General features: G+C 37.8%; 1 protein-coding gene across 1 annotated transcript; it reads right to left on the bottom strand.

The window, feature by feature from the left end:
• Positions 1 to 302: 302 nt before the first annotated feature.
• Positions 303 to 27,141, bottom strand: dglucy (D-glutamate cyclase). The gene is made up of 16 exons (XM_057859343.1): positions 26,929 to 27,141; positions 26,658 to 26,725; positions 21,336 to 21,431; positions 19,135 to 19,288; positions 16,471 to 16,557; positions 15,427 to 15,580; positions 15,152 to 15,302; positions 11,140 to 11,262; positions 10,804 to 11,037; positions 9,970 to 10,087; positions 9,660 to 9,802; positions 7,633 to 7,732; positions 7,327 to 7,475; positions 3,676 to 3,795; positions 1,042 to 1,199; positions 303 to 970 (listed from the first exon to the last, which is right to left on the bottom strand). The coding sequence occupies exons 2-16, from the start codon at positions 26,716 to 26,718 to the stop codon at positions 827 to 829; spliced, it is 1,992 nt and encodes a 663-aa protein (XP_057715326.1). The 5' UTR covers positions 26,719 to 26,725; positions 26,929 to 27,141; the 3' UTR covers positions 303 to 826.
• Between the last annotated feature and the right edge of the window lie 759 nt (positions 27,142 to 27,900).

Below are 27,900 nucleotides of genomic sequence, written 5' to 3'. Positions count from 1 at the left end.
TTTTTTTCCTGCTGAAAGAAGAGAGTCTAATCTTTCTTTTGGTGGGTTCCATGTTTATATAGCAATAGAACAGAATTTTCTGTGGGCCTTGCTCTGGTGAAAATGGCTGGGAGTGAATGAGTTAAGCACCTTCCCCACCAAAATTTGCCACACATTCCTGCAGACAGCAATCCTGAACCTTTTACTCATTAAATATGAGGTACAAACACAATTTAAGCGTTCACAATATCAAAAGCACTTAAATAAAATACTCTTCCATTATGATAATTGACACCAGTAGACAGGTTTGTATTTTACGACTGAGTGTTTTATTGCGGTTAAACAAATTGTCTGACATTCGAGATCACAGTCCTACTGTTTATATCAGGAAGTTAAAAGATTTAAATTGTTACAACCCTAAGCAAAAAAATCATTCATCCATACAGGCAACAAATGGTGCATTAATAGCAATCGGCATGAAATCTACTGTATAGTAAAATATAACTATAATCATTGAATGATCAGTTTTCACTGCCAATGACGTTGATAGACGTCCAATCCCATTTGATTGGGGATTGGCAGTAATCAAACAATCACTGACACTCTCCCAGTCAAATTGGATTGGACGTCCAATCCCATTTGATTGGGGGTTGGCAGTAATCAAACAATCACTGACACTCTCCCAGTCAAATTGGATTGGACGTCTATCGCGTCACTGGCAGCCAAGGAGTTAAACAGGATCCCACGGCATGAGAGAAGTGATTTCAGATAATATCATAATACCTGTTAGTGTCTATATCCTATGTTATATTGTAGGCAAAAACATCATGTTTTCATTACAATTGTTTTACGCGAGAGTAACCTTCAGGAGTCTAGTAATGATATCAGAATGGGTGGGATGAAAAGTCAAACCATCCACCTCCATGGCCAAATGAGCAGTTTTCCCACTTCGGATGCCAAAACGCACCAGAGTCGCCAAGATGGACTCCTCCTAAAGATCAACACACACAACAGTAAGCATCCGTATACATTCAGTTGTTTACAAACGATTACGCATTTCACCTTGATCACTGACGGCAGATTAGCTCTCCAGTCCTGCAGTTCTTCTGGGGTTTGGCGATTCACTCCCAGGCCTTTGTTTAAGTAACGTGTGTGGGTGGGGCAAGTGTGGAGCAAGTAGAGGCCACAGGCCACAGCGTACCCTCCCCAATTGGAAACCCCTGGTGCAGAGAGTAAAAAAAAAAAAAAAAAAAAAGGAATGATCCATCATCGAGAATTGCAGTACAGTATTTACAGTATTAGGGTGTCCACTCATCAGCATGCCCTATGAATAACTTTTGATCGTCAAGGGTGTAGTAACCAGTGTTGTTAATCTTACTTCAAAAAATTAGTTACAAATGACTTCTGCAAAAAAGTAATTGAGTTTGTAACTCAGTTACCTCTCATTGTAAGAGTAATTAGTTACTCAGCAAAGTAACTACAGGTTTTACATGTTATTACATAGTACATTCTATAACATTTTTCATATCAAAAATGTTTATATTAACTGATTGAATTGAACTGATTTTTTTCATTCAAAAACAAAAACGTAGGTCACACTTTTTACTAGAGATGTCCCGATCGATTGGCATCCCGATCGATCGGGTCCGATCACATCATCAAAGTATCGGAATCGGCAAAAAAATATCGGACATGCCTTTTTTTAATATATATATATTTTTTAATTAAATCTTTTTCTAATTGTATTTAACGTTACAGACATAATGTGTTACACTCTTACAGTCTTTAAGCTTAAGGTAGGGTTATCAAATTTATCGCGTTAACGGCGAGAATTAATATTTTTTACATTTTCACGTTACAATATTTAACGCAATTAACGCATGTGCTGCACGACCCACTCAGGCATTGTCGCATTCAATCTATAATGACGCTGTTTTACCCATACAGCATATAGAGCTAAAAGGCAGCGTAAAATGAGTAGAGTGAATTTTGGCAGCCTTTGGAGCCTTTTTTAAAATGGCTAAAGCCTTACAATCCCTCTCCCAAACGATTAGAATAATCGTGGGAAGCAATGTGGGGAAGAAAGGAAGTAGTTGATCTTTTTCTTAACACCCTATGTTATTTCCCAACGCAGGGAAGATATATCAATTGGTACCACGACGCACAGTCATGGTTGCACTTCCCATCATGCATTTGGGCAGAAGTTAAATGGCTACAGTATCATTTACTGAATGCTCAACAAATACACTAGATGGCAATATTTAGTCACAATATACAAAGTCACATTTATCCTTTAAGAATTACAAGTCTTTCTATCCGTGGATCCCTCTCACAGAAAGAATGTTAATAATGTAAATGCCATCTTGAGGATTTATTGTCATAATAAACAAATACAGTACTTATTATGTACTGTATGTTGAATGTATATATTCGTCCGAGTTTTATTCATTTTTTTCTTAATGCATTGCCAAAATGTATATGATTGGGAAAAATTATCGGGAATGATTGGAATTGAATCGGGAACAAAAAAAAGCAATCGGATCGGGAAATATCGGGATCGGCAGTTACTCAAACTAAAACGATCGGGATCGGGAGCAAAAAAAACATGATCGGAACAACCCTACTTTTTACATAAAAAAAAAAAAACACCTACAGCATGTAGGAGTGCAATGGTATGCAAACAAACTTTCAAATGCTGTGAGGAAAAAAGCCTTTTCTTTCCTGTTGTACTGAACCCGCACTGAACCGTGATCTGTGTACCGAGGACGTACTGAACCGTGACTTGTGTGTATCGTCACACCCTTAATATATACAGATATATTTTTCAATATGCTGGTGAGGCTCTGAATCTCCTGTCTTTGCTCTAGTTTTGATTAAAAAAACATTACACAAGGTTCATGGATACGTCTTTCAAGAAAAGTTTAGGGCAAGTGACTATTCTTGGTTATTATTATATTGTAGCGTCTACAAGGTCAATGCCAACTTGGTGATGATAACACAACTGTCAACCCGAGGCCGTTGGCAATCTTACAAATAGTGACGTATGCCCTTAAAAATTGGTGACTAATCTTACAACGTTGTATATAGCGTGCAATATGAAACAAAAATAAAACTCAATTTTTAAAATAATATGAATTTATTGGTAATATTGTAACATATAACCTGGTGCAATCAAAGAACAATCTTCAGCTACATCAGGATTACTAAAATTTAGCAGTGATTTTTGTTATAATTGTATGTAGCACTGTTTGGCAATTTCTATCATGTCTTGATGGCTGCACTTCATGTCACTTTAGCTCGAAATTCAGTTTGACTTGAAGGTAGTTCGTTAGTGTGTCCAATTATAAATCAAAAAGGTCAATTGATAAAATTAACTTACCGATGCAATCTGAGTCGGAACATTTGTTATGCTAATTCTGAGAAGTGATCAGCAATAGTTGCGGGCAAATTGTGTTCGCTAACAAATTGGCAGAATAAAATCTCCACTTTCGTCACTTTTCATTCTGCAGACTTCATCTTTATGACTAGTGTTGTTAATCTTACTTTTAAAAAGTAATTTTTTACAGTTACAAATTACTTCTCCCAAAAAGTAATTAAGTTAGTAACTGTTACCTGAATGTAAGAGTAATTAGTTACTTGGCAAAGTAACTGGTGTTACCTTTCATGTTTTGCAAGATCATGTCTATTAACCCAAACCTGCAGTGATGGCGTAGTCGGCAGGCACGTCACATGCAATCAGATCCCCCTTTGGCATCAGGCTCTTCACTTTCTCCTTCACTTTACCCATCCCCAACTCATTTCCACCATCACCAATTCCTGTGGGGATAAGATTCTCTGAGCAAACAGGACTTTATACTTGCTATCCAAGGAAAGTAGTTCAGCTGGAATTGGAATGGTCCTCATAGCATAGGCTAAACAGTAGTGTTGCAATGATACGGCACATACAGTGGAATGAAAAAGTATCCGAACCTTTTGAAATTTGTCACATTTTTGCATAAAATCAACATCAAATGTAATCTGATCTTTGTCAAAATCACACAGATGAAAATACAGTGTCTGCTTTAACTAAAACCACGCAAATATTTATAGGTTTTCATATTTTAACGAGGATAGGATGCAAACAATGACAGAAGGGGGAAAAAAATAAGTGAACCCTCTGCCTAAGGAGACTTATAGAGCAATTTTCTACTAAACATTTTAAGCCAGGTGTGTGCCCAATCACTGATGAGTGGTTTAAAGCAGCCCTGCCACTGTAAAACACACACCTGGTAAGAAATGTCTTGATGAGAAGCATTGTCTGATGTGCATCATGGCTCGGTCAAAAGAGCTGTCTGAAGACCTGCGATTAAGGATGGTTAATTTGTATAAAGTTGGGAAATGATACAAAACCATCTTTAAAAGTGTGGATGTTCATCAATCGACAGTCAGAGAAGTTGTCTACAAATGGAGAGAGTTTGGCACTGTTGCTTCTCTCCCAAGGAGTGGCCATCCACCAAAGATGACGCCAAGAGTTAAGCACAGAATACTCAAAAAGTTAAAAAGAACCCCAGAGTGTCTGCTTAAGACTTACAGAAATCACTGGCACAGTCCAATAAAACTATTGCCAAGAATGGTGTTCATGGGAGGACTCCACAGATGAAGCCACTGCTGTTTTGGCAAAATATTTTGTGGACTGATGAAACCAAAGTTGAACTGTTTTGGAGTAATACACAAAACGTCATGTGTGGAGGAAAAATGGAACAGCTCACCAACATTAACATTTCATCCGCACCGTAAAAATGGTGGGGGGAGCATCATGATTTGAGTTGTTTTGCTACCTCAGGGCCTGGACAACGTGCAATCATTAATGGAAGAATGAATTCAAAAGTTTATCAGATGTTTTGCAGGAAAACCTGACTGAGGCCGTCTGTCAGACAGTTGAAGCTAAAAAGAGGATGGATGCTGCAACAAGACAATGATCCAAAACACAGAAGTAAATCAATTTCAGAATGGTTTCAGAAGAACAAAAAAGCAGACTGTTTATTCATCTGTTTGATTTTGACAAAGATCAGATCACATTTGATGGTGATTTTATGCAGAAATGTGAAAAATTCCAAAAGGTTCCGACACTTTTTCATACTACTGTAAATGACGTCATCGGTATCGAGGAGTACTAAGAAATCATGTGCCGATGATGCGCAATTTGTGCTTTTCGAGATCTAGTTTGGAACCGCTTTTTACCCTATCTATGACGACGCGCCGGCTACGCCTCTGTTATAAATATAACAATTTATAAAATAAATAAATAAAAATAAAAGGAGTGCTTGTCGTTCGTCCTAAGATGATGACAGACATCCAAGCGTGTGGCGTCGATATCATATTTCAGCATTGAAATGCAATGTGTTTATCATTAGTAGACGTCCAAACCATTTGAAGTGGAAGATGGCAGCGAATGAACGTTTGATTGCAGATACCACTGTAATTTCAAATGGATTGGATGTCTAGCACCTTCATTGGTAAACAAAGTGGCTATGCATTTTTTTTTTTTTTTTTTTTTTTTTTTTAAAAACCTGGTAATGGTACCGTATCGGCATCAGCCAATACCACACAGCCGGGTGTTGGGATTGGTATTGGGAGCCAAAAGAGGTATCGGTGCAACAGTACTAAACAGCAATGACATTAATCTGTCTTGCTTTTCATGCTATTAGGTGAACGTACAGTACAGTGTGTCACAAAAGTGAGTACACCCCTCGTATTTCTGCAGATATTTAACTATATCTTTTCATGGGACAACTCTGACAAAATGACACTTTGACCCAATGGAAAACGTCTTTGTGCAGCTTATATAAAAGAGTTCATTTATTTTCCCCTCAAAATGCCTCTAAATATAGCCATTAACATCTAAACCCCTGGCCAAAATGTCATGTGACTTGTTACAGGAGTGCTGTCAGCATTGCTACAGAGATTGAAAAGGTAGGGGGGTCAGCCTGTTAGTGCTCAGACCATACGCCACACTTTACATCAAATTGGTGTGCATTGCTGTCGCCTCAGGAGGAAGCCTCTTCTGAAGACGGTACACAAGAAAGCCTACCCGTCTCATCAGACCATTGGACATGGTTCCAGTAATCCATGTGCTTTGTTGACATGTCTTCAGCAAACTGTTTGTGGGCTTTCTTGTGTACCGTCTTCAGAAGAGGCTTCCATTGGGGTGACAGCCATGCACACCAATTTGATGTAGAGTGCGGCATATGGTCTGAGCACTAACAGGCTGACCCCCCACCTCTTCAATGTCGGCAGCAATGCTGACAGCACTCCAGTAACGAATCACATGACATTTTGGAGGGAAAATGACAAGCAGTACTCAGTTTGGACATTTAGGGACGTATGTAGTTTCTCAGGGGTGTACTCACTTTTGTTGCCAGGGGTTTAGATATTAATGGCTATATTTTGAGGGAAAAATAAATGAACTCTTTTATATAAGCTTCGCACAGACTACTTTTCATTTTGTGTCAAAGTGTCATTTTGTCAGTGTTGTCCCATAAAAATATATTAGGGGTGTCAAACGATTAAAATTTTTAATCGAGTTAATTACAGCTTAAAAATTAATCGTAATTAATCGCAATTAATCGCAATTCAAACCATCTATGAAATATGCTATATTTTTCTGTAAATTATTGTTGGAATGGAAAGATAAGACACAAGATGAATATATCCATTATACATACGGTACATAAGTGCTGTATTTCTTTATTATAACAATAAATCAACAAGATAGCATTACCATTATGAACATTCTGTTAAAGCGATCCATGGTAGAAAAGCTTGTAGTTCTTAAAAGATAAATGTTAGTACAAGTTATAGAAATTTTATATTAAAAACCCTCTTCATTTTTTCGCTTTAATAAAATTTGTAAAATTTTCAATCAAAAAATAAACTAGTAGCCCGCCATTGTTGATGTCAATAATTACTTACACAATGGTCATGGGTACTGAAGACTATAAAATCAGTCGCACGCAAGCGCCAGCAGAGGGCGCCAAAACTCCGAAAAACACAAGTACACATTTCACTATGCTGTCATTTTAATCGGTTTGCGCGGGCATTTCTGCGTTAATTGCGTCAAATATTTTAACGTGATTAATTTAAAAAATTAACTACCACCCGTTAACGCGATAATTTTGACAGCCCTAAAATATATACTTAAATATCTGCAGAAATGCGAGGAGTGTACTCACTTTTGTGATACACTGTATATGAAGTTTATCTTCGCTCATATACAAACACTGCCTGCAAAAAAATGAATACTTTAGCAGCTTTTCCCTTACGGTCCTGTCTCTTAAGTTACAAAAGGCACTCAAATGTGTCAACTACCTGTAGTGGTTATTCCTGGAATCTCCTTCGCAGCAATAAACAGGTCGTCAATTGGATCTACCAGATGTTTGAGGTTTATTGCCCTCATGTTGTAGTAGTTTCCATCCTCAGCTCGTCCACAGCGTTCTATTGCCACTAGGTGGTCATACCTGGAATCAAATATCACAACAACCGTGGGTGTTTCATAGCAAAGTTCACATTAATGTGAATGAATAACTCTCTCACTAAACACTGAATGACAGTTACACATAAATATGTGACTAGTCTGTTTACACATACTTCGGTGCATAAGGCTGCATTACTAACTTTGGCTTAGAAGGATCTCCGTTGTGACACAAAAAGTTAAGTGGGGCGTTTGGAACGTTGTCTTCGAAGACGACCAGTGGAATTGTTGATTTCAGTACACCTAAGGTTAGAGTTTAAAAAAAAAAAATATTGTGAATGCATGCATCACAAATAAAAGCTATTGTGACCTGCACCCGCCCTGAAAAAGCCTATTCCGTATTGGATAAGTCTATTCTGCATTAATACAAAAGTATTCCATCACACCTAATACTGTAGCTTTGACTCATGTCAATTATTCATTCAACGCACTCTGACATTTTTTTACTTCATGTAAATGAAATTTTTAAGGTAAGGAAAAATGTGAATAAATTCAAGGGTAATAACTTAGCAGGGGGAAAAGTGGGCCGGACTGCCGTTCCTGTATAAAATTTAGAGGCAGAACGGTGCTTTGATCCCGAAAATATGACAGCAACTGTCAAACCTCCATGATATTAAAAAACTGCCAGGCTGCCAAACGCATCTCCAAGAAGAAAACAATTTACTCATGTCAGATTTACATACGGCGGACACCACAGACAAGACTGAAAAAGCAGTTTCTGCTCTTGCACTCCTCTTTAAAAGAAACTGCTGCATTTTAAGCCAAAACAACTGTTGTGTTTGATAGAACAATATGTCTATATGCTGACATAGCAGTTTCATGGCGCATTAAGCCCCAAAACTATTTTTAATTTGTCCGTTTCACCCTAGAAATCCCCGTTTACAGATGTCGCGCAACCGCTTTTGTTTCAACCTAGCCATAAAATAAAGGTAATTAATTAGATTATTCAAAATGTCTGTCATTTTTAGCTTAGAATCATTCAGTGATGTCTAATATTTCGTAAAAAAAAACGACTTTAAAAAATTATTCGTGCGCATATTTTAAACTTTAAACAAATTACGTCACAATAAAAAAAATGGGGTCTGTAAAAAAGTCACGGATATCTACCTCATAACTATCACTTAATTGTATTTTTTTGGTACTGTCGCATTTTCCCCAATATTTTAGATGATAAATAATCGATCCAGAAAAAAAAAGTGGAAATGTTTTTTTTAAAGGGTAAATATATGAAAAAGAACATCTTGACCACTCCTTGATGTCTGCGATTTCTGCATCGCGACCCTTGTTATATTACCATGTTTCACCCACAAAATCCCCCAAAATCCAGCTGTGGCCATTCACAGCTGTGTCTTGACACTCAGTGATACATGCTACATGGCGTTTTTACATCGAAACGAGGTATGTATGTGATAATATCTCGTTAAAGTCATGGCGTCTGTAATTCTGCTCTCGCGTGCTCTCACTTCCAGATAGGGTTAAAAACATTTCTTCCCTCAAAAACTGAGATTTTAAGCTTTCCAATGATGTATCACACATGCATACTGGACAATTTGAGTTTTGGCCAAATTGGGAGTCTCAGAGCGGAACTTCAAGTTACCTGAGTGTTTTCCGCCATACACAAGTGTTAACAACAAGCCTAATAAAGTGCTTGTGTGACGTCATCCCTTTCCACCGATATTTATTTATTGCATGGACAGCAGGAGCTCCACAGCTACAGCAGATATCCGAGATGTGCGATGTGCATGCGTACAGCTAACCTGGCCTGGACTCCAGTTATCCGTTCAATTGGCTGATACACTAACACAGGGGTCGGCAACCTATGACACGCGTGTCAGCACTGGCAAGCAAAGGGTTAACCAGTGAGACGCGAGTGCTTGGCAAATTTTTTTTAAAAAATGCGCCTTTTTACCCGAAGTTTAGACATTTTCAGTTGAGCGCCCTGTGATTTAAGGGCTTTATAGGAGCCATCCAAATGGATTGCATGTCTATTACCGTCAATGGCACCTGATGCTAATTTATGAAATAACAAGCCGTTTTAACAGTAGGAAGACTATTGATCTGTTTCCTGATTTTGAGTGTTGTAAGTGGTCATATGCCAAAATTGCTGCATGTAAAAACAGTTATTTTTAAAGTAAGTCTGGTTCGTATTTCACCGTCACCAAACTCTTACCTGTTTTCACAGCTTCATCAATGATGGCCTGATTCATCTGCAAGGCTCTCTTGTCTGTCACCATTGTAACTTGTTTTCCAAGGGAAAGCAGCATGGTTGCCATGGCAATGGCTCCGGGTGGGCCATCAGTTTCATCAGGGGGACTGGAGGTGAAATAAGTCCAAAGTATGTTCAGGTTTGAGAGTCCTTCCTACATTATGCTGTCATGAAGCTCAACTGTTAAAATGATACAACTAAGGGAATTGTACTGTCTTGACTCTTATATTAGTAAATTTCATCACCGGTTTTTTGGAAGCTGTGTGTGTCATACTTGTGCATATAATGTGTGGGGAGGCCTGTTGTTATGGCAACAGAGGATGAGTGAGAAAGGGCCAGACAGGAGCGTAGAAGTTCATCTTGAACAAACAATGCCTTGATTCCCCGTTGACCTGTTTGACAGATGTTGACAAGGTGAAGTCAATTTCCGAACTTGAGTGATAATATTTTAATTCCAATGACGGCGATAATCGTCCAGTCCAATGTGACTGGAAGGGGGCTGGCAGCGATCATTCAATCACTTGCTGCCAGTCCACCAGTCAAATTTGACTGACAATGGTAGCCAATGAGATAATTATTAGGTTTTAATTGAGATACATTTTTAAAATGTTTTATTTATAATGTGTTTTATTTTAATTGTCTTATATTTCCGTTTTTTTTTTGGTTTTACATTTTTGACATTTTTAAAATCTTTATTAGTTTTCTATATTGTCTTCTATTTTTTATCGTTTTAATAAAATCTTTTGAGAAAAGTTTTGAATTAGGGATCTAATTTGTAGTTGTATTTTTCAAGTTCATTTTCTATATTTTTTCTTTTTTCAATTATTATTTTCATCTACATATGTACCCTTTTAATGTATATTTGTTAAACAAACATTTTTCATAAATATTCTATTTTTATTTTTTACTAATTTTAAAATTATTTTTTTATGTTTTATTTTCACATTTTTAGCTGTATTATTCATTTACCTATATTTAGTATTTTTTAATCACTACTATTTTTCCACTCATGTATTCCTCCAATGCTTTATGTACTTGATATGTAAATGTAAAAGAAAGTTCAATTAACTACTTTAATTAAATATTTTGGTAAAAAGTATTCACACACCTGGATCTTCTCCTATGATTGCATCCAACTGCCTGATCTTTGCCACAGCCATCTGTGATGCCATAGAGAAGAACAAGGGATTTTGAGATATCTGGAAGCAGAAGGGGTTAAACTCCAGCTCAGGACTTGTTGCTTCAGATTTTTCCCAGTCAGTTGTATTTGATATGAGGGAGGGGTCTTGCACGTCAGTCAAAAACATGCAGCCTGGCGAGTGACTGAATGCTAAAGATGGCTCTGGAAATCAAGGAACATGAGTTTTTTAACCACTACATTTTTTTATGGTTGCCATTGCAATATAACTCAACGTTAAGTATAATACAAGACGATGATACTGACTGCTGCTGACGATTGCTTCGATAGCAGTCACTCCACAGGCCCAGAAGACTGGAACGTCCCCAGGCTGCAGGTCAACTTGATCCCCATAGTCTGGTTTGGACAGGTCCTTTATGCCTAAGAAAGCTACACACACACAAAATTCATAATTATTGTGTTTTCCGCACTATAAGGCGCACCTGAAAGCCTTAAATTTTCTCACAAGCCGACAGCGCGCCTTACAATCCGATGCACCTTCTATATTAATCAATATTAGTGTTGCAACTATTAATCAATTAACTTGAGTAATTGGATTAGGAAAAAAAGCTTCAAATCAAATTTTGCTGCTTCGAGTATTCGTTTAATTCGAGTGATGTTACAATGATTTGTTTTGAAAGTGTTGCATTTAGTTTTATTGATTTGGGTGGATAGACTGCCCTTGATTAGCAAAAGTAAATATGCCATAACTTGCCTAACATGGCTGAATCCAGCTGCTCCCTGTTCAGGCCAACATAAGGTATATTTTTGTTTCAGCTAATATTCTTGTTTATGCATTGGTTATTTAGTTTTGAAGTATATTTAGCAGTTTTTTTTTGTGGGAATATTTGCTTGAATGTTTTGTTCAGAGAGTTTAAAAAAAAAAAGTTTGCATTTTTATAGCATTTAAGCTAATGGACTTTTGCTGTGCAAGTTAGCCAATTGTTACTAAACTACACCTGACTATAAGCCACCACCCATCAAATATGACACGAAAACGGCATTTGTCGATAGATAAGCCATACTGGACTATAAGCCGCAGCTGTCCTCACTGTATTATGGGATATTTATACCAAGAGATATTAACTGGTAACACTTTGTTCGACAGCGGCCTCATACGACTATCATAAGACTAAAGGAACCACAATGAAGCTTTGAACCAATTGGCTGCAAAGCTAGATTGCTTCAAGAAGCTTCATTTGGTGATCACTGTTCCTTTTGGAGGAGACAGTCAACCTCTTCTGCCACCTGCTGTCAACACTGGTGTTGTCCAACATGCCTCCTAGCATGCATTGCAGCGCTACAGATGTAAATAACAATCAAAATTCATGTTCTGTGCTAATTATTTATTCAGTTATTCCAGTTTCATTAATTGCTAGTTATGGTAATTGGTAACACTTTATTTGAAAGTGGTGCCTTCATTTAAGACTGTCATAATTATGACATGACCCCATCATGGGCATTACTGAATGCTTATGACAGATGTCATGAAGTGTCATCCAGCAAATTATGTTACTAACTCCATTCATGTTACTAACTCCAGAGGTGAAAGTGTTCTCTCACTTTTGAATGGATGTAAAAGATACGGACATAAATGGAGTTAGTAACATAATTTGCTGGATGACACTTCATGACATCTGTCATAAGCATTCAGTAATGACCATGATTGTGTCATATCATACAGTAAGTATGACGGTCTTATGACGCCGCTGTCAAATAAAGTGTTACCAAATATCATAACAAGCAATTAATGAAACAACTAGAAAAGTAACTGAATAAATAATTAGCACAGAACAATGAATTTTGATTGTTATTTACATCTGTAGCGTTGCAATGCATGCCAGGAGGCATGTGTTGCCTATTAACCCAAATAAATCAACAAATAAGCCGCACTAGACTATAAGCCACAGTAATCAAAATGAAGGAAAAAAATTAGCGGCTTTTAGTCCGAAACTTACAGTACTCAATTATTCGAACTAACTAATCAACAGATTAATTGATTATTTCAATAATCAATAGTTGCAGCCCTAATCAATATTGAGCTGCAACAGGTATCACAGCAACTCAAGAGCGCAGCTCCATCTAATGGATGCATAATGTAACCCCAGCCTCTATTGTAGCGTCTATTCTATGCACCTTATAATGTGGTGTACCTTACTGTATATATGAAAATAGTTTGAAAATAGGCCATACATTGAAGGTATGCCTTATAATTAGGGTTGGGCATGGAGCATTGATGGGACCCGGTTCTAACACTCCGGTTCTCCCGGAACAGTTCAAATTTTAAAATTTCGATTCCATGTTTCGATGTCCTAACCGCCGAGCGGAAAAAAATAATGCTGCCCAAAACCACGAAGAAGAAGCCACAAGAAGCGCGTGTTTGTGCATAGCAACTTGATTACAACCATGGACACAGTGCGGCGGGACTCAAAAGTTTGGCTTAACGTTACAAAAAAAGGACAGCCACCTCAGTGCAACATTTGCAACACAACTATATCATGCAAAGATGGCTGCACGACCAATTATGCATGACCGGCTTCATGGAATACAGCCTAAGTGCCAAGTGCAAAGCTAGCTGAGTGCTCCATAGTTGACATGCTGCGCCGTCAGAACCAGGTAAGTAAAACAATACGTCTGTTGTCTGCTGTTCCCGTGATCCGACCCCGGATTAAGCAGATGGATGGATGGATGGATGGATAATAGTACGAGAATAAGTCGTATTATTACATCGAGCTATAGTCGACATAATGTATATAAAACTCGATGCAAAATGACCGAGTGGGCGGCATTAGAACATATGAAGAGAACTAGATGCGGGCGTTGGTAAAAAGCCGCCATCTTAAAGCAGTAGACGCCTGCGTTAAAATCAACAGTATTAAAAGGATTTTTGTTTTGGAATCTGTTGTGTTGCTTATTTAGAAAGAAGCAGCCATATGAAGCATTCAATTACTTTTTTAATGAACTCGTAGCAGTGAAAACATAGCATCACATCACAAAGCATCCTAGCCAGACGTTCTCATCTCTTCTTCTCCGCATGATACGTACACACTACTACAGCGTCACTCACTGGCCTGACTGGTATTGTCACAACATAAACATTGCATGTGTCTGAAAACTTAACAGAATCGGTTTTACAAATAAGAAAACCTTATATTTTTTCCTCATTTTGATCAAATTATAATCAGTAGAAGAATTTATACTAATGCTTTGTTGTAGCTCCTAGCTAGGGTACATGTATGGCAAAAGAATCTAAGTAAATGTTTTCCCCGTGAGCTTTTGAAAAATAAACATCTTTGTGAAAGTGCACTCCTGTGGAAAGAAACTTCATCACATTCAAGTTCAAAGACTGATACTTATATACAAGTTTAAAATAACCCTGTGAGATGTTCATATAATTCATAAATTTCATAATAATTGTATCAATGATAAATAATAATAAATTTTAAATTCATATAAATAATAGTAATACATTTTAAATTAATGTAATTTAAAAATTAAATTGAGAAGTTAAGACATTAATATAAACTAATAAATTTTTAAACTATAGATTTTTTGACCCTGCCTTTTTTTTTTACCCTACCGCTTAAAAGAATCGAAATCGAGAATCGTTCGGAACCGGAGTCGAAAAATGGAACCGGAATCGTTCAATTTAAAAAAAGCGCTGCATTAGAAAAAAAATATTAGAATTAAATTTTACTGCTTCGAGGATTCGTTTAATCAAAGTGACGTTGTAATGGTTTATTTTGAAAGTGTTTGCCTTTAGTTTTATTGATTTGGGTGGATACACTGCCTTCTAGTCTGCCTCATTTCACATGGCTGAATCCAGGTGCTCCCTGTTAAGACCACCATAAGCTAAATTTTGTTTGAGCTAATGTTTTTTTAATGCATTCGTAATTTAGTTTATAGGTATATTTAGCCTATTTTTGTGGGAATATGTGTCTGAACCATTTGTTAAGAGCAGCGTAAAAAAGTATTTTATAGCATTTGAACTCGCAGAATTTTGCGATGTAAGTTAGCCAATTGTTCTTTTGTTGTACATAGATCCTCATTTATTTATTTTTTTATATCACTTAAGCCTCAGCGCAGGTAATTCAATTTTTCACGTTCCTTATCCGATTACTCAATTATTCGCTCTAATGGTTTATCGATTAATCGACTAATAAAATAATCGATAGCTGCCGCCCTAATTTCAAACGATGCCCAACCCTAATTATAATGTGGTGTGCTTTATAGCGGAAAATACAGTATTTCAATTTCATCTAAAATTGTGTTTATGTACCTGCATCTCCAATATGCACAGGGGCGCCATGCGCTTGTGGGTTACGGTGAGTGACTTGGACTGCTGTATCTAACATGGAAGGTGGAACTGGACGCATCGACACCACAAGAGGGCCCCTGAAAATACCAGCTCCAACACAGGGAACCGCAGTCTAGGAACACAAGTCATCACTTTTAGGGAAATAATTGTTTACTTATAACTCACAAAGACCATTTCAACATTTTAACTTAGTTTTGAATCAAATAACCTAATGCAAATGGAACCTTGTCTCACACCTTGTACATGCTGACATTTCTGCCTTGCTCCACATTCCTGACAACAATTCCAGCTTTCTTCAGGCTGCCCTCAAAGCCAAAGCTGCAGCCCAGGTAGAAACAAACCATATCTGACCATTCAACAGGAGGCACAGATGGCTTCTGCGATATAGCTCTAAAAACAGATAACATGCCAAGTCTGAACCCTAATAAGAGCAGAAGATGGATTACATAGGCATATACTTCTTGAATTTGGCCTGACTGTGTTCCGACACTTATTTGTGCCAATCCGCCACCTTATTTCCCTATCCAATCGTAATCAATTTGTAGACTTGGTCACAGTTATGGGGTATTACATGAAACAGGAATTGTTATTGGCAAGGCCAATATAACGGCGGTGTTGTTATATTATGTAGCGTTATATACATTCATATCAGTGAATATTAATGAGCTAGAGATATATCGCTTGCGTAAAAAATCAGGCCGATATATGGAATTCTTTCCCCCAAGATTGGCCATGGATGATTTACAGATAAGAAGCCAATATAATAGGATAACTGTTATGGTCACTGTTTGGGTGGCGATCTTTTTTTCTTACAATTTTGCACTTCCTCGTAGCTAAAAGTAAGTAGTTGTAGAATAAGAAAAAGGACAGAAAGTGGATGAGCTTTCTAGAAGCAAGCAGGAAGCTCCTTTTGTTCCCAAAAGTTGGTGTTGTCTAGAATGTGATGGTTATGTTATGGAAATGCTAACCGCTTGTGCTATGCTAACATGGATGCTATTCTATAGATTTTGTAATGACTAGTGTGTGCAAGATGTTGAGTTTGTTCTCTGGATCTTGCATTTTTTCCCTAAATTGGCATTGGCCTTTGAAAGTCCTACATTGGTGGACCGCTAGTAAATATAGCCCTTTTAATATATAATGCTGAAGTCTGGTAATGTTCTGGTATTTATCTGGGTCACGCTCATGTCTGAAAGCAATTAATAGGTCAGTTGACTCGGATATTACTACGAATTTTTTCTAAATGAAAGTGTCTTTGTTGTGTTTGTTCTGTGTGATGAAACCTGAGCACATCGCTGTAATTCTTCAGACTGGAGATACTTTTTACCAGATCACCGTCCTGATACACTCGGTACTTCGAGATGTCTGTCCTAACGACACAGGGAAAAGAAAAATGTAAGATTCACAAACTTTACATAGACTACAACTACCACTACATACTAAGAATGCGCTGAAGTGATTTTTTTTTTAAATTATTTTTTTGGTTTAAAACCAAAAAAAGGAAACCAAAACCAAAAAAATGATATTGTGAAATGAGGTTTGTATCCCACAATGCAGCTCGCGATGGTGATTTGTCAAATTGTGTGGCTCTTTTCATCCTTTTTCTGTGAATTCAAATGAGTTTATCAATAGTAGACATCCAATCCATTTGAACTACGAAAGTGGGAAAGTGGCAGCAAATGACACAGCCATCCCTCTCAGTTCAAATGGATTTGACGTATATCACTGTTAATGGCAGACAATGAGTTTACAAGCTCGAACTTGCTTTACTTAGTTATGTATATATATATATATATATATATATATATATATACACACACACACACACATATTTTAGGGCTGTCAAAACTATCGCGTTAACGGGCGGTAATTAATTTTTTAAATTAATCACGTTAAAATATTTGACGCAATTAAGGCACATGCCCCGCTCAAACAGATTAAAATGACAGCAGTGTCATGTTCACTTGTTGTGTTTTTTGGTGTTTTGTCGCCCTCTGCTGGCGCTTGGGTGCGACTGATTTTATGGGTTTCAGCACCATGAGCAATGTGTAATTATTGACATCAACAATGGCGAGCTACTAGTTTATTTTTTGATTGAAAATTTTACAAATTTTATTCAAATGAAAACATTTAGGGGTTTTAATATAAAAATTCTATAACTTGTACTAACATTTATCTTTTAAGAACTACAAGTCTTTCTATACATGGATCACTTTAACAGAATGTTAATGTTAATGCCATCTTGTTGATTTATTGTTATAATAAACAAATACAGTACTTATGTACAGTATGCTGAATGTATATATCCGTCTTGTGTCTTATCTTTCCATTCCAACAATAATTTACAGAAAAATATGGCATATTTTATAGATGGTTTAAATTGCAATTAATTACGATTAATTCATTTTTAAGTTGTGATTAACTCTATTAAAAATGTATTTAATTAAATCGTTTGACAGCCCTAATATATATATATATATATATATATATATAATATATATCACAGTGGGAATATACCTCTACATACAAAGTTAATTCGTTCCAGGACCTTGCTTGTAAGTTGAAATCGTCATTTGTCGAGCAGAATTTCCCCATAAGAATACATTATAATTCCATTAATTCGTTCCACAGCCCGAAAACCTACACTAAATCATTAATAAATACTGGTGGCAATATTACAAATGGCAATTACACATAGAAAAACAAATTATAAATAGTAATCGGAATAATATAATAATAATAATTCCTGTAACAATGTAACGAATCAAGTCCTAATGTGGCAGATGTGTTTTGCGTGCTGTACCTGAACGCACCGAGTGGCTGACATGACAGAGTGAGAAAGGTGCGGTGGAGATTTTACTTTCTCTTTCAATGTTCTATTGTTATTGGCTCCAACTGCGGCGGACAGTAGGCGTGTTGTGTTGCACAAGTTCTAAAATAAGTTATTAAATACCTGACGAAGACAGAGATTTCTTTGGCGATATTAACATAATAATCGTCACCTTAACTTAGAACAGGGGTGGGCAAACTATTCCACAAAGAGCCGCAGTGGGTGCGGGTTTTTGTTCATACCCATCATGAGGACAGCCTTTCACCAATCCGGTTTCTTCCAAGTGCAATCAGTAGATTTCAGTCAGGTGCTTCTTGTTTCCACTGATACCTCATTGGCTAAACTGTCTGTGCTGAATAAGTTTGAACAAAGACCAGGACCCACGGCGGCCCTCGAGGACCGGTTTGGCCACCCCTGACTTAAAACGACTGGTGAACGGAGGTTAGAGGAGGTCCGTTGAGATTGTAGACATTTCATGGCCGTATTGTCGAGCCAGTTCACAGACGTGCACATCACGCTTATATTTTTCTATCATTTCCATCTTCATTTCAATGGTAGGCGTCACCTTTTTCCTATTTTTCACCACCTGCACTAACCTTCTTTGAACCCCTGGTGATTTCTCTCACAAGAAAATCCGCCGTGCGTCCGTCTTGAGGAAAAACAAAGAAACTGCGGCGCTGTCATAAATCGTCATCTTTCGAGCATGTCTTCGAATGTAGAAACAAATGCCAAGTCAAATTTTACATCGGATGTCGAAAAGATCGTGTGTCGAAGTGATCGTATATCGAGGTACCACTGCTAGCTGATAGGTAGTGACCCAGAATTGCCCCAACAAAAACAGGAAGTGACCAAAAATCAACAACAAAATCAACGGTTTAAACCTATTGACCCCAAGACTAAACATAGAACAAAGGAAATTGATCTTAAAATGAAAAGGGAAATATTTAGTTGAAGTGTAAACTTAATGGTATCAGTTATTGATACCCGTATCCACCTAGACACTTTTAAGTAGACTAACGAGGACGAGGGTTGTGTTGGGTTTCCCTCAACTTTGTCTTCAATTAATTATGCATTCTATAAAAAAACAATTCACACTGCAAGTAAATGCACGCGTTACCTTATGTCAGCATCTTTTGCAAGAGGTGGACATGAGGTCTCTCCCGGTTGGCTGCAGTACAGGAGTGGCAAAGGAGCGGGATTATTGTGACAAAACACTCCAAAATCATCGGCCAGATGTTTGGGAATGATGACAACGTTTGCCTGCTGGTATCCTACCACGCAAAAAAAATATATCCAAAAAATATTACGTGACAAACATTCAAAGGCCATAGAGCAGGGGTAGTCAACGTCGGTCCTCGAGGGCCCCTATCCAGCTTGTTTTCCATGTCTTCCTCCTCCAACACACCTGACTCAAATAATCAGGATCGTTATCAGGTTCCTGCAGAGCTTGCTGATGAGCTGATCATTTGATTCAGGTGTTTTAAAGGAGGGAGACATGGAAAATAAGCTGGATAGGGGTCCTCGAAGACCGGAGCTGGCTACCCCTGTTATAGAGTATACCAGAGATCAACCAGAATCGATCGACTGCAGCGATTGCCTCAAAATGTCGTTCAACAAAATATTAAACATAGGGTAAAATCATTGTTAACAAGGCCTGTTTCATGAGTTTGTGGTAGTAGTTTAAAGACAATTTGTGGTGGTCTTTGCCCACACTCCCCTTTACTTTGACTTTTATTGTTGTAACACTTCCTGTTTTTACATGTGGCATTAGTTCAAACTTGGCAGGGTGGGTGTGGCAGACCTGGGAGTGCACCAGCAGCTCATCAGCAATCACCGTTGCTTTTATGGAGTGGCAGGTGCCAGATGATTCTGCCTTCCACCATTGGTAAATCGGCCAACTAAGGCCATGTCTACACCTAGCAGGTTTTTTTTTTTTCTTCTTTTTTTTAAACCGAGAATCCTACCCTAATACATCGGGAAAAAATAATTACATCCACATCAGCACGTTTGCAGACAAAAAAAGCTTCCACAGCCAACTGCATTCATTCATTTTTAAGTAGTTTCATAACAATATGTGAAAAATAATTGTTCATAATACACTCATCCTTCACATGTGTTCTTCAATACAAAGAACTGCAAGAGTTTTGTAAATAAATGAAAGCAAATAAGCACCTGACCTGTCTAATTTACTCCAAATGTAAACATTGGTCTCATGTGTGACGTAGGGACAAAGTATGTCACAGTCAGTGACGTTTCCACAGTTAAATCTTCGGTTATCAGTGTCCACATGTTGGCGCCACAAATGCAGAATTCGCACACCTTCACTTTAGACAGAGTTTTTAAGAACCCTCGTTTAAATGTGCGCGGGCGTGTGGATGATAGGCCAAACCGTAGAAAAAGTTCTTCTTTTTGCCAAATACCCTGCTATGTGTAGACATGGCCTAAGCCTGTAGTTTTTGACTCGCGTTTTCGAACCCTTGACTAATTCTGTTTTTGCCTTCATGAGCCCCACCCAGCTAAGCCTCTTGTTTGAACAATGCCACCTGCCACAGCCATTTACTGACTCGTCACCCTGGCCAGACACCAAACACCTTGTCTTTGTTTAATAAATATCACTTCACTCTACATCTGCTTCCTGGTCGCACTTTGGTCTGCATTGGCTTTGCCTACCCTGCCCCAAAACATTTCCCCCCCCCCCACACTGATTAAATGATTGAATCTTGTCAGAGCCTTCAAAAATCAATTATCAAGACTCACACAGATTCATAACTACTGAAATTGTGCAATAAAAATAATGGTTTGCCTCTGCATCGCTGAAACCGATGAGGTAGTCAAGAGCAAGGGCTCCGGCAGATGCCATAGAGCTCAATGTAAAATAGCAGTCGAGACTCACTGACATTATCGTACAACGGGTCACAATACAATATTGAAATTGGTTCAGAGGAGGAAGTAAGTCCTGACGAACCTGATTTGGGGGAGATTTTACCATAATAGTTCAAACCCTGGCAGAAATTAGCCATAACACAGTGCGAGTGAGAGGGCAAGAAAGCGGCAGGGATAGAGAGCGTTAGACACTGAAGCAAGTGGGCTGCTATTTTAATCGGTCCTCGGGTGCCCTAATGGTAAATATCTTACATTTACTCATCTTGAGTCTACACAACAGCATGGACAGCGATTGAAAAAAATAAAAATTTATTATCTGAAAATATTAAAAGCAGGATTTTTATTTACTAATACACTGTCAGCGATGCCGGGGCCAACAACCAGTTTTTCAAGGTTTCAATCCTTTTTTACCTGTTTTGAATTGCACATTCTTACCATTGGCTAGTCCAGATGTGGTTGTTATCCTGGAATCATTGTTCCTAATCAGCAGCCTTAAATCAGTAGGTCCCAACAAATGTAATTGATCTGAAACTGCCATCACAGAGCAAACTGCTGTCAGTGATATGCAACATTTAAAAAAACAGGTAAAACATGCAAGTCAGCTTCGGTAAATCTGACTGTATATGATTAATTTATTAACTAGGCATGTGATTTGCATTCCAGCCACGTTCACTACACAAGCATTTCATCCAGGCACCACTTGCTGGCTACTTGTTGCCATCACAGCTTTCGCCTGTAATAAACTAAGTGAAATTGCTACACGGAGTTGGATGAGTTATTAACACGCTCTCCATTTTGTGGCAAAAAAATGTTAAACCCAGAGTATCACCTTGATTATTAATTTTCCATAGTCATTATAAACATTTAAGAAATACTTATACAGGCTGAAAATTTATACATTAATTAATTTATAAATAATTCTTCCTTGTAGCTCACAGTTTATTTTTTTAACAGAGGTACGTAAAGTACGTAGCAGCTAATTCAGCTATACTGCGTCCATAAATATTATGTAACGTGAAGATACGTATTATAAATTAATCTCGTAACATGACTTTTCTGGTGATATAACGACTTTAATCTCTTAAATTACGTAAAGTTATGTAACATTACAACTTTTTCTCGTAATATTACATGTAATCTTACAATATTATAAATTCTGTCTTCAAATATTGTGACAAATCGCATAAAATTACAATGTATTAGACTTCATAATGTAATTGACGTGACAGGGCCGATAAATAGGGGCCCTGCATTGTTGGCGAGGCCATCAAAGCTGACCGAGTGGAGTCACAGACAAAGAGCTTTTTTCGTTGAAAATTCTTGTGAATAAATGCTTAAATCCCTGAATTTTTTATGGATATGGACATAAAACAGTCTCGATTCTTGGATAAAAGCAGAAAAAAAAAAAAAAAAAAAAAACGTGCAGGTAGCATTTATTTTACGTAAATATGTCGAATGTGCGGCTCGTCTTTAAGTTTACTGAGGCGCCGCCTTACCACAGCAAAGAGCTTTTTACGTTGAAATTTTCGTGAATAAATGCTTAAATCCCTGAATTCTTTATAGATATGGACATAAAACAGTCTCGATTCTTGGAAACGTGCAGGTAGCATTTACAGTGTATCACAAAAGTGAGTACACCCCTCGCATTTCTGCAGACATTTAAGTATATCTTTTCATGGGACAACACTGACAAAATGATACTTTGACACAATGAAAAGTAGTCTGTGTGCAGCTTATATAATAGAGTTAATTTATTTTCCCCGCAAAATAACTCAAAATATAGCCATTAATATCTAAAACCCTGGCAACAAAAGTGAGTACACCCCTTAGAAACTACATCCCTAAATGTCCCAATTGAGTACTGCTAGTCATTTTCCCTCCAAAATGTCATGTGACTCATTAGTGTTACTAGGTCCGGGTGTTGATCGGTAGAAGGTGTGTTCAAATTTGTAGTGCAGCTCTCACACGCTCTCATACTGGTTACTGAAAGTTCCAACATGGCACCACATGGCAAAGAACTCTCTGAGGAGCTTAAAAGTATCGTTGCGCTACATGAAGATGGCCAAGGCTACAAGAAGATTGCCAACACCCTGAAACTGAGCTGCCGCACGAGCTGGCTAAGATCATCCAGCGTTTTAAAAAAGCAGGGTCTGCTGAGGGTCACACCCAAATGCTTTCTTTGAAAGATCGTCACAGGAGTGCTGTCAGTATTGCTGCAGAGATTGAAGAGGTGGAGGGTTAGCCTGTTAGTGCTCAGACCATACGCCGCACTCTACATCAAATTAGTGTGCATGGCTGTCACCCCAGGAGGAAGCCTCTTCTGAAGACGGTACACAAGAAAGCCCGCAAACAGTTTGCTGAAGACATGTCAACAAAGCATATGGATTACTGGAACCATGTCCTAAAGTCTGATTAGACGAATATTAATTTGTTGGGTTCCGATGGTCTCAAGCATGTGTGGCGGTGACCAGGTGAGGAGTGCAAAGATAAGTGTGTAATGCATAAAGTCAAGCATGGTGGTGGGAATGTCATGGTCAGGGGCTGCATGAGTGCTGCAGGTGTTGGAGAGTTACATTCCATTGAGGGAAACATGAACTCCATCATGTACTGTGAAATACTGCAGATGAGCATGATCCCCTCCCTCTAAAAACTGGGTCGCAGGGCAGTGTTCCAGCATGACAATGACCCCAAACACACTTCCAAAATGACCATTGCTTTATTGAAGAGGCTGATGGTAAAGGTCATGGACTGACCAAGCATGTCTCCAGAGTTGAACCCAATAGAACATCTTTGGGGGATCCTCAAGCGGAAGGTGGAGGTGCGCAAAGTGTCAAATATCCGGCAACTCCGCAACGTATTCATGGAGGAGTGGAAGAGCATTCCAGTGGCAACCTGTGAAGCTCTGGTCAACTCCATGCCCAGGAGAGTAAAGGCGGTTCTGGATAATAGTGGTGGCCACAAAAAATATTGACAGTTGACATGTTGAATGTTAATATTGACAACTTTCACTAAGGGGTATATTCACTTTTTTTTGCCAGAAGTTTAGATATTAATTGCTATATTTTAAGTTATTTCGAGGGGAAAATAAATTAACTCTATTATATAAGCTGCACAGACTACTTTTCATTGTGTCAGTGTCATTTTGTCAGTGTTGTCCCATGAAAAGATATACTTAAATATCTGCAGAAATGTGAGGGGTGTACTCACTTTTGTGATACACTGTATTTTACGTAAATATTTCGAACTATGATGCCAATGCCTTAGTGGCAAATTTCTCCATTTTTTCCCCCACAACATTTCAAAGTGCATGGGTGGTACGAAAAATATAATTATTACCTTGAATCCTCGAACAAATCACTCCTGAGACAATCCTTCCTGTTTGTATGTGGTAAAGCTTTCATACTTTTTTAACCGAAATTCACCGTTAGTTCGCTGCGTGCATGTGTTTGTGAATAGTTCCTCTTGATGTGGGCGGCCCCCTGCTTGAAGGAGTTGTGCAGTGCTTGGCCGAGAAGACCCGTCAATAATGATGATGTCTATGGTATTACTTTATTCTTATAATATTACGACTTTTTCCCCGCAGTATTACAACATATGACCTTATTCGCTGAATATTATGACTTTAATCTCATAATACAGTGGTTACTTCTACTTACGAAATTAGTTTTGGAAGTAGTTTCGTAACTGAAAATTCATTAAGTAGAGACGCGTTCTCCATGCAGATGCCCTAATCCATTCTAAGCCCCTCCAAATTCAGACATAAATTACATATAATGCATAAAAATAAATCAAAACATGTTACAATTAGATTATTGCACAATAAACATAAAATCAAGTTGTGCATAATGTAAAAAACCAAGAATAAAGAATAAAAGTTAACACACTCATGTAAAGCTCTCAGAACAGGAGGGACGAATACAGAGGACACTAGGATACACACGTACACATACAGTAGAGGTCCCTCTTAGCCAATTGGATGCCAGGAAAGCTAGGCAATAGCCAATGGCAGAGCAGCTATAAGTATGTTACGTTCAGTAAACTCTGGGAGCTGCGAGTAATACGGCCATATAGTATTTTTGCCTTTCGCATCCTGAAATTTCTTTTGTAACGATTTTTCCGTAGAGGCATGTCTTAACCTGAAAATTCTGTATGTACAGACGTTCGTAAGTAGAGGTACCACTGTATTATGAGATTAAAGTCGTAATATTCAGAGAATAAGGTCATACAGTACGTTGTAATACTGTGGGGGCAAAAAAGGTTTCAGTTTCAGTTTATTCACACATCGTATCATGGTACACACAAGAACATGGTCATATATACAAGCAGTTCATATGACAAGATGCATGAAAGGGACACTCCGAATAAGCTATTTAAAGCTTTTAGTAGGGGCCCAGTCAAACAGCACACACATACACACATCCATACACATACATACAATTAACTATGAAAAATTTTAACATTCTGATTACATCGGATTTGACATGTGATACCTTAGTAATGTTATTCAGACAGCATATTAAGCATACATTGCAAGGAGGTGAGTTTTCAGTTTTTTCTTAAAAATGGAGATGGAGTGTGACATTTTGAGTGTTTCGTCCAGTTCATTCCAGATCTGTGGTCCTCAGCACACGATGCCAGAACTTGTAGACTTTAGCCTTATGTTTTTCCCCTGTGATGGAATTTTTTCTTCTGGTAGTATATGTGTGCTGAGGAGTATAGATTGGGCTAAGATCACTTAATTTATGGTTTAGTTTATGGATGGCCTAATACATTATGCAAGCATTTTGAAAGTAGTTGTATTCTTTTAGCCTCAGAAGGTTGTGATGGTGAAATATTGATTTAGTTGGAGCATTGAAGCAAGACCATGTTATGGCACGTATGACTTTTTTTGTAGTGTTTCAAGCTTTTTTAGATAGGTTGGAAATGTGTTGCACCATATATTATAATATTGTAAATGTGGTTCAAATAAAGATTTATACAGGGTGAGAAGTGCAGACAGTGGGATATAATGTCGCAGTTTAAAAAACAGAGCAGCATATTTCGCCAGTTTATTTGTGAGCTTATCGATGTGTTTTTTTTTTTAATTAAGGTACTCATCAATATGGATCCCCAGGAATTTTGTAGAACAGACTCTTTCAATGGTTTCTCCATTTATGTTTAAACAGATGTTTGATGGGCTGTTTTTTATAGGAGCAAAACAATGTAATTTGATTTATTGATATTTAGAAAGAGTTTATTACATTTGAACATTGTGTCTATTTTCTTTAGTTTACTATTTATGATTTGCTCAAGTGCAGAGGGATGTTTATGGGAAAAGAATAAATTTGTATCATCAATAAATAGTACTTCATGAAAAACGGATGAGGAATTAACAAAGTAATTAATGTACAGGAGGAAGAGGAGCGGCCCTAAAATGGAGCCCTGGGTCATAGTGTTATGAGAATAAAGTAATACATTGTAATGTTATGCGATTTGTCATAATATTTGAAGACAGAATTTATACGCGTAGGCCTTATTTTTTCTTTGTTTGGCCCCAACACTCAGTCGTACAATAGCGGACTAGTTGCTAAATTAGTTGACAATGAAAATAATTGTTTGTGGTAGTCCTAAAATACAGTAAAAAAGTTGGTAAGTTGGTTGTATTTGAATTTAAGAAAAGAGTGCTGTGGCAGTACATTCAGTTCAGCAACCTTCTCATAGAAAAAAAAAAAAAAAAAAAAGTTTGATCAATTAAAATGAAAACTTTTAACAATTTACCTTTCTTAGATACACTGAAGAATCTTTGGGAAAGCCATGTGCCTCTGGTAGCAGCAAGCATACTTCACCTAAACATTCACAAAAATATTTTTCACCCTCTATTCAGAAAATGCAGGCTACTGTATATAGGCTAAAGTTTGCGGCGATAGACGTTAAATCCATTTTGACTGCGACGAACCCTGCCAGCCCAACACCCAAACTGCAAATATGGATATCAAAATGAAAATTGACCCTAATTGGATAAACACTAATTGGATAAAACAATACTTGCCCTGGTATTGTTTGCCTTTCAGAAGACAAAAGTTGTTCCCGCGTCCCAGTCATTTACTTGCATTGCCTATCAAATCCCATGTTTTTTGGGCACCTCTCAAAGGTTAATATCATTGCAAATCTTGTGTTTAGTGGTGAAACAGAACACACTAAAATAGCAATTCAATGAGGAAACAATGAGAAGTGAAGGAGGGCATATCATAGATAGCATATAATAGACCTATGTAGACACCAGTCAATCACTCGTGGTAGTCGCTCTGACCCGCCCCCTTCATAGATGTTATACATATGACTAGATGTTTTATGTCAGATATAAACTAACAAGGACAGACGACGTAACTTGATGGCCATCTTAAGAATAGAGCCATTCTAGCCACATAAAATTAAAGTAAAATGGAGCGACAGCGAGAACCAAAGGTGGTATTTGCCATGTGGCAAAATGGATTTTGCCATGTGGCATTTTTTTGCCCTGTGGCAAAATTGATTTTGCCATTTGGCATTTTTTTGCTATGTGGGAAAATTGATTTTGCCATCTTGCATTTTTTTGCCATGTGGCAAAATGGATTGTGACTTGTGGCATTTTTTTTGGAATGTGGCAAAATGGATTTTGGTTTGTGGCATTTTTGGGTGGGTATATGGCAGTTTTGCAGGCCATGTACGTCCATGCCATAGACGGCTATACACGTCCAAATCTTCCATTCATTTTAAATAGCAGAAAAACATGTGTGGCTGTGATTTTTGACCATACATTTTACATTACAGGTCATTGACATTCAACTGGCACCCAACTCAGGCTTTGCCATTGACGGCTATGCACGTCCAAATTTTCCATTAATTTTAAATGACAGAAAAACATGAGTTGCTGTGATTTTTGGCCATCTACTCACCATTACGGTGCATTGACATTCAAATTACACCCAAGTCAGGTTATGCCATTGACGGCAATGCACGCATGCAAAAAACTGCCACATGG

This window comes from Corythoichthys intestinalis, chromosome 15 (genome assembly GCF_030265065.1).
Source record: "Corythoichthys intestinalis isolate RoL2023-P3 chromosome 15, ASM3026506v1, whole genome shotgun sequence".
Taxonomy (NCBI): domain Eukaryota; kingdom Metazoa; phylum Chordata; class Actinopteri; order Syngnathiformes; family Syngnathidae; genus Corythoichthys; species Corythoichthys intestinalis.
This window is presented reverse-complemented; position numbering and strand designations above follow the sequence as displayed.